Source organism: Gekko japonicus, unplaced genomic scaffold (assembly GCF_001447785.1).
Source record: "Gekko japonicus isolate JY-2015 unplaced genomic scaffold, Gekko_japonicus_V1.1 scaffold3695, whole genome shotgun sequence".
Taxonomy (NCBI): Eukaryota; Metazoa; Chordata; class Lepidosauria; order Squamata; family Gekkonidae; genus Gekko; species Gekko japonicus.
Window position 1 is genome coordinate 36,563 of NW_015160335.1, and position 8,078 is coordinate 44,640.

The 8,078-nt window shown below is 42.3% G+C and overlaps 1 protein-coding gene across 1 annotated transcript in view; it reads right to left on the reverse strand.

The window, feature by feature from the left end:
• Window positions 1-4,744: 4,744 nt before the first annotated feature.
• LOC107115560 (cytochrome P450 2K4-like) overlaps window positions 4,745-8,078 on the reverse strand; it is a 24,275-nt gene continuing 20,941 nt past the window's right edge. The window contains exons 7-9 of the mRNA XM_015417303.1: window positions 5,623-5,807; window positions 5,230-5,371; window positions 4,745-4,932 (exon numbers count right to left, since the gene is read on the reverse strand). Coding sequence (XP_015272789.1) covers window positions 4,745-4,932; window positions 5,230-5,371; window positions 5,623-5,807 — 515 coding nt within the window. The remainder of the gene's footprint in view (window positions 4,933-5,229; window positions 5,372-5,622; window positions 5,808-8,078) is intronic.

The window sequence follows — 8,078 nt, forward strand, 5'->3', positions numbered from 1 at the left end:
CAGGGTTGCAAAGGGAGAGAGACCTGCAAAAGGAGAGAAACCTTTTCGGTAGTGCTACTTCAGTCACCTCCAGAGTTGTGTGATGTGCACCAAAGTCTAAAAGAAGTGGCTCATTGTTGGTTGGAGCTGAGGAGGATTAAACGAGAGCTGAGACAGCTAGAGCAAGGACGGCGGCGTACTCATGATGAAGTGGCAGGAACATCCTATAGGGCATTTATGAAAGACTATGAGATGGCACTGAAGACCGCTAAGAAAGAGTTCTATGCAGCCTCCACTGTGTCTGTGAACTTGCACCCAGCCCAATTATTTAGAACCATTTGGTTGCTAACTGCACTGCCACAAGATAGACAAAATAGTAGGGAATTGGCTATTGGTTGTGAGGTATTTGCGAGCTATTTCACAGATAAAGTCATGTCGCTCCACCAGGACCTCCCAAACACAATTGATGCATTGAACGAACTGGAAGCCCCTCGTCCATCTTCAGGTTCAGTCTTGGACCATTTCAACCAGTTCTCTCTAGAGGAAATCAACAAGATCCTGGTAGCTGTGAGGCCTACCACCTGCTCCTTTGACCAATGTCCGTCCTGGCTGATCAAAACCTGTGGGGATGGTATTCAGGTCCCTCTGGGAGAAATGATCAACTTGTCCCTTTCTTCTGCGACATTCCCAATGGGTCTGAAGAAGGCGGTGGTAGGTCCGCTCCTTAAAAAAACCATCACTAGACCCTGCGGTCTGAGCCAACTACCACCCAGTCTCAAATCTATTGTTGCAGAAAGATAAAGCAGAAACCATTAGTGCCCTTATTGTAACCGCCCACCTGACAGTGGCAGCATTTTGCAAAAACCCTAAAGCACCTAGCATAGAGCAATGGTACAAAAAAGTGTGGGATCATTTCATTATGGCTAAGTTAGCCGACAGTATGACACAACTTACTAATGCTAACTATTGTACTAAATTTTCCTCCATTTGGTACCCAGTTTTGCAACACCTTTCGGAAAATCATATAATCCCTCCTAGATCTATTTATAAGGATTTTAAAGATAATTTTAAATTTCTGCTTGTTAGAATTTTATAATATGTCTCTGTGAAATGTCTTTGCTGCTGCATTTTGGTTCCCCCTTTTTCCCTTATATATATATATAATTATTTTTTTTTAAATGAAGGGGGGGATCTATTGTTTCTGGGTAAGGTAGTTGAGAAGGCGGTGGAAGAGAAACTTCGGGTTTTCTCGGATAACGCTTCCATTCTTGATCATTTCCAGTTCACTTTCTGCCCTGGACATGGGACAGAGGTGGCACTGGTTGCCCTTACAGATGACCATCAGAGACACCCGAACTGATGCAGGTTGGGGCTGCTGTTGCTATTAGACCTAAACAGCACTGTTCGACACAGCTGATTTCAGTCTTATGACCCAACACCTTATTGACATAGGAGTTCAGGGGACTACTGTACAGTGTTTATTTTCTCCTTTTCCCATGGTTGGGGACAGAGGGTTGTGCTAAGTGAGAGGGTCTCGCCATGATACCCACTAGACTGCGGAATGCTGCAGGGGGCAATCCTCTCACCAGTGCTGTTTAACATCTATACATGCCCCCTTTCCCTGCTGCTTCAGGGGGTTGGGATGGGTCGCCACCAGTATGCTGATGACACCTAGTTCTATCTGCTGTTGCACGGCTGCCCGGACTCCGCCCCGGAGAGCTTCAACAGGGCTTTAGAGGCCATGGCTGGCTGGTTGCAACAGAGTCACTTGAAACGAATCCCCACGAAGATGGAGGTCCTGTACCCAAGCCGGGGGGGGGGGGGAATGGATTCAGGAATCAGGCTCCCTACTCTGAATGGGGCACCGTTGGTGCCAGCCCGGAAGCTGCCCTTCGACGCCTCACTTTCTATGAAGTCCCAGATCACCACAGTCGCCAGGTCTGCCTTTTATCACATTGTATGTATTTATTTAATTTATAACCTCCCCTCCCCGTTGAAGCAGGCTCAGTGCGGCTTACATAAAAATGTGTTCAGCAAATAAAAAGAAACAAGTCAAAATGTAAACATAAGTATAAAATGTGACATAAAATGCTAGTGTATGGCAATGGCAAGACGTCGGTCGCATCAGCATAACAGGAGTACATTCAGCAATTGGTTTTGGGGCTGACGTCTCAGTCTGGATCATATCAGCAGAGCTCAGGCTGTTGATGACGGTTTCAAGGCCAGGGCCTTAGTTTTAAGTTCGGTGTGGCAGATCAGGCAGCTAGTTCCCTACCTCTCCCCCCAGGACATGGTTACAGCGACCCATGCAATGGTCACTTCCAGGTTTGACTACTGTGACTCGCTCTATGTGGGCTTACCCTGGAGGCTGACCCAGAAACTCCAGCTGGTGCAAAATGTGGTGGCAAGCCTGCTGTCTGTGACGTCTGTACAGGTGCACAATGTATCTCATAAATTGTCTAAGGATTATCCATTTTTATCACCGTATATTCTTACGTAACGTTTTGCATTATGTTTAACAATGTCGTTCTTGTATTGTTTTAATATGGTTATAGGTTCATATATGGAGCTGCGGTGGCTCAAGTGGTTAAGACGCTGAACTGCAGGCTGTGGAAGGTCGGTAGTTCAGCAGTTCGAGGCCCGAGTGTGCCGCATGACGGAGTGAGCTCCCGTCTCTAGTTCCAGCTCCTGCCAACCGAGCAGTTCGAAAGCAAGAAATTGCAAGTAGATAAATAGGTACCACTTCGGTGGGAAGGTAACAGTGTTCTGTGCACCTTGGTGTTTAGTCATGCCGGCCCCATGATGACGGAAACGTCTTCAGACAGCGCTGGCTCTTCGGCTTTGAAACGGAGATGAGCACCACAACCCTAGAGTCGGACTCGACTGGCTTTCGAGCAAGGGAACCTTTACCTTTACCTATGTTCATATTGTCTATTTATTTGTTATAATCTTCCAACCATTTGTAAAATCTTTTTTTTAATATTTATTTATTGCTTTTTTGACAGACAAACACACAATGGGATATACAAATATTATGTACACTGTAACATTCCATTCTGGATTAATAACTACTTCATTTCTTCATTATCCTTTCCTATCCAGTAAATTTACAGCACAATTATTATACATTACTTTAACAACAAAGTTTATAGTAGATTTAGATTACAATTCCATTAGTATGAATAATGTTACTATGAAACCGGCTTAATAATGCCCATCTAATAGCAAAAGTAATTCCTTCCTCTCTATTTGTGTTGCCTAGAGGTTAACAGTTCATATTTATTCATATTAACACTACATCTAACGATCCAGATATACCATTAAGATTTTTTAACCATATTTTATATTCAGATAGTTTCACCTTCTCTTGACTTATCCATGTATTTTAGGAAGCAGCCTATTGTTAACTTACATAATTAATATTTCATTTCTGACTACTATTTGAAATTCATTTTTCCATTCTGGTAACCAAATACACATCATACAATTATCTTACATGATTGATATTCTCAAACCATTTGTAAAATCTTGACCATGTATTTTCGAAGCTTCCATCATCCTGTCCTCTCAGAAATAAAGTTAGTTTGTCCATCTCTGCAGTTTCAAGAATTTGATTTATGATTTCTTCTTTTGAGGGCAGTTCATGTTTTCTCCAATATTTGGAGTATAATATTCTTGCAGTAGTCACTACATGTATTGTAAGATAATAATCTTGTTTTTGATCATTTTATGGTCTTGTATTCAATAAAAACCAGTTTGGGTTTAAAAGGTATAATGCATTCTAACATTTTTTTGAAAAATTTCATGTATCCAGGACCAATACTTCTTAACTCTATCACACGTCCACCACATATGGAAAAAAGGAGCCAACTTTTTTTGACCTTTCCAACAATCATTTGATACATCAGAATAAAACATTGCTAGTTTTTCTGGAGTCATATACCATCCATAAAACATTTTATAAATATTCTCTTTATACGAGATTGCTTTAGTAATGTTTACATTTGTTTTCCATACCTGTGACCATTGATCTAAAGCAGTATTATGTCCCAAATTTTGTGCCCATTTAACCATGGCATCTTTAACTACTTCATCCTGTGTTTTATTTTCCAACAGTATTTCATAACGTTTCTTAATCGTTTTATCTTCAGTATATAACAATATCTTATCTAGTTCTGTTGCTCTTGAGTAGAAGCCTATTAATTTATCTTTGGTATATCTTGACTCTATTTGTACTCTCCACCAACTTAAGTCAGATTCATGGTTTTTTAAAAATATTTTCTGTTGGTTTTAGTTCATTTTTATTATCCAGTAGGTCTTCATATTTTAAAAAAGCATTATTTTGAAATAGGTTTGGGTTTGTAAATGCTTCAGGTGGTAAGACCCATTTTGGTATCTTAGTATAAAAAGGTCTTTTTGCTTCTTCCCATACCTTCAGTAGGGATCTCCTAATAAGGGGCTGTTTATGGGTATCAGCTTTTCCATACCATATAAACACATACCACCCTAGTAACAGATCATGACCCTCTAACAATATTCTAGGGTTTTCTAGTGTAATCCATTCTCTTAACCACACCAGTGAGGCTGCTCTGTAGTATGAGAGCCAGTTTGATAGTGCAAATCCTCCTTTCTTTTGCATTTTGGGGTTCCACAGAGGTTTGTGATAAAACACAGTCCATTCTGTTGAATCTGAAATGTCCTCATTAAGCAAAAAGGTGCAGAAGAAGAGGACAGTGTGCACGAGGGAGCAAAGCATGGTGGGATGTTAAGAACGAGGCAAAGCACAGAATTTGAAGGGTATTGGGGACACAGTTATCCCAACTCCAGGGGACAGGTCCAGGTCTTCTTTAGACTTCCCAGGGGCTGGCTGGAAAGTGAATCTCTGCATGAGAGATGTAAAGAAGAGGAAGAGCTCCATTCTGGCCAGGGTCTCACCAGCACACACTCGCCGACCTGTGACAAGGCAGATGGGACAGGGAAGCCCTGTTTATCAGACTTGTTTATAAAGCTTTATGCCATTTCTCCCATGGAATGATGGCCAAAGTAATTTACCATAAATTGGGAAAAAAATTAAACATGAAGGCCGACTTAAGTAGATAGCGCCAGAATGATTAACAGTACTGAGGAATAACACTAATCTTGAATGACTAAGTGAGAGATGGCCAGCTGGGATGGTGTTCTTCTAAGTCAATGGACTTGGGTGCCTGATATGTTAATTAAACCCACAGTGATCAATCTAAGAGGACTTACCTGCAGAGAAAGGCAGGAAGGCATCTCTCTTGACAAACTTCCCTTCGGAATCAAGGAAGTGCTCAGGATAGAATTTAAAGGGTTTCTCCCACTCGGATTCATCGTACAGCACAGAGTACAGTAACGGAATGATGTGTGTTCCCTGGAAAGGAAAAGCGATGAGTTATTGAAGAAAAGGAAGATGGCCTATAGAGTACCCAAATTTGAATTTTTGGGTACTATCCGGGCAAAATCAGGCACATCCCCAATTGTTTCCATCAGACAAATCTATTGGACGTAGAAGGACTTCATTAACCGGCTCTCTTCTTCCACAAAACTAAATGTTGGTTACAAAAAAATTGACAAATGTGCTGTATTCAACTGAGCAAAGAATGTAACGCAAAGAACAATCACCTTTGGAATGAAGTAGCCTCCAAGAGTGACGTCTGCAGTGGTGGCATGTGGCGCGGAGCCTGGGGCAATATTAGCAAACCTCTGAACCTCGTGAACCACCGCATCTGTGTAGGGCAGTTTCGCTCGGTGCTCAATCCGTGGCTGAGTGGACCCGATTACCTTTGTTATTTCTTCTTGCACTTTCTCTGAGGAAACACAACATTTCCCCCCAATGAACTGAATTTCTGTTTCCAACTTTGAATTGTTCCGTAAAAATGCAGGGCCCATCTTAGTATGAATGGATCTTGCATTCTGCACTTGAAAAGGAGCCCACCGTCAGGGATCCGGTGATGGAGGGGGCCTCCCTGTCCAGCCTTGGACTGTGATATCCAACAGACCTCAAGAGGGAGATAGAAAGAGGGTGGAACCCACTTGGAAGTTTTGAATTTGGGGGAGGAGGACATTAAGTGGAAGACTTCAGAGAGTAGTGGTTTTTTCCTAAGAATCTGATGCAGGGACAGCAGAGTTGTTGCTTCTTGGAGGGTGTTGTTTTGCTTCACAATCACAACAGGTATCCATTTTAGTGAGCATTGGTCTCTCACCTACAGCAACCAAACTGAGACACTCTGGTGTGTGTCCTACGAAGCCCTTCTACCCCTGTTGTCACATTTGGCCACCAAAAACTTGTTTGTGTGATCACAGGAATGCAATGATGAACAGCTACTCGAGTGGAGGACATCTGTGAAGAGTGGGGAAGGGGCTGAAATCATGACCCCCCCCAAAAAAAAAATCTTTCAGAAAAATGGTAGAAACAGTAGGGTGGGGGAAAGTTCCATATGCCCGGCTTTGCTTCATAGGGTACAAATGAGAGGTTTGAAGGGAAACGCCAATGTAAACCTACTGAATTACAGTGCATCAAGAAGTCTTATGTCATGTCAGCAGGACTTAACAAAAACTTGGGATTCCCCAGACATTATCAGTGCCCACTACTATAGCAAAACTAAAGAGAAGAAGAAGAGGGGGAGATTGGATTTATACCCCGCCCTTCACAACACAAAAGTGTCTCAGAGTGGCTTACAAACTCCTTTCCCTTTCCCTCCCCTCAACAGACACCCTGTGATGATGATGATGAGGAGGAGAAGAAGAAGAAGAGATTGGATTTATACCCTGCCCTTCACTATGCAAAGGTGTCTCAGAGTGGCTTACCAACTCCTTTCCCTTCCCCTCCCCACAACAGACACCCTGGGAGGTGGGTGGGGCTGAGAGAGATCTTGACAGAAACTGATCTTTTTTCAAGGAGGCTGCATTACTACCCCTTGCTGCTATTGTGAATTGCCTGCACACTTTTTTAAATTATATTTGAACTTTGTGTGAGTTCCTTTGCACTCGTGTTTTTCCTGCATTTCATAGTTCTTTGACTCTGCTGTTTACCTTTTCCCTTTTAGAAACTTATATATGTATGCGCACACACACACACACACACACACACACACACACACACCAGCCTAATGAGGATAACTCTACTGTTGACCAATGGCTGCCCAGAACCAACCCTGCATAATTTGGCCACAGGTTTGGAGGTCAAGGTGGGATGGCTGAAAAAGAGCCAGCTGAGACTGAATCTTAGCACTTAGTTTATTTCAGTTCCTATGACCGATGGTCTCAAGCACATCCACTGGGACAAAAAGAGGGGTGGGGTGGGGATCTGAACCTAGAAACCTGGGATCCAAAACCTGAAAAGGTTAGTCAAATAAAAAAGAGGGCCAACAATAAAAGCTAAATATATCTATAGTATATCAAAATTAACAAAGAATTTAAAAATATATGAGGGCCCAATCACACCTCATGTTAAAAACACCAGAATCTAACACACAAGAGCTAATGGACTGGACCTGACACGTTTCACATAGGATCACAACTACTACAAGGACCCAGCAATCTAAATAGCAATCAAAACCAACATATTGCTGTACAAGTTCATATTTTTCAATATACAATAATATAAATTTAATTGTTGTTTTTGTTTCAATAGATGAACATCATCAAGAGACCGAAGTCCCAACAAGAAGGACGAACTTTCTCGAGTTTGACTATCCGTTTCGACTTGCGTCTTTATCAAACGTCCTATCTCTCCTTATATATAATTGAGTAAGAACATTCTATATGAACATTCTAAAATGCCCACCTTTAGTGTTAGGCCGGAAAAACTGCCACTCAGAAGACACTGGCTGGGTTGACTGGCTGCTTTGTGCATTCCCGCCCAGCGTTCCAAGGTCTTTTGCATATGGAAGCTGATTGGACTTCACTCCATTCCACACCTCATACTCCCCCCCTAGCAAGGCAGTTGGAATGTCTGGTGGTGTGTAGGTCCCAGGATCATGTTTTAAAAGCTGCCTGGGGGATTATGGACCATTCACACACTTTCAACCTTAACATACCTCATAGGGGGAGAGGAGAATGATGACAGCTGCTTTCCC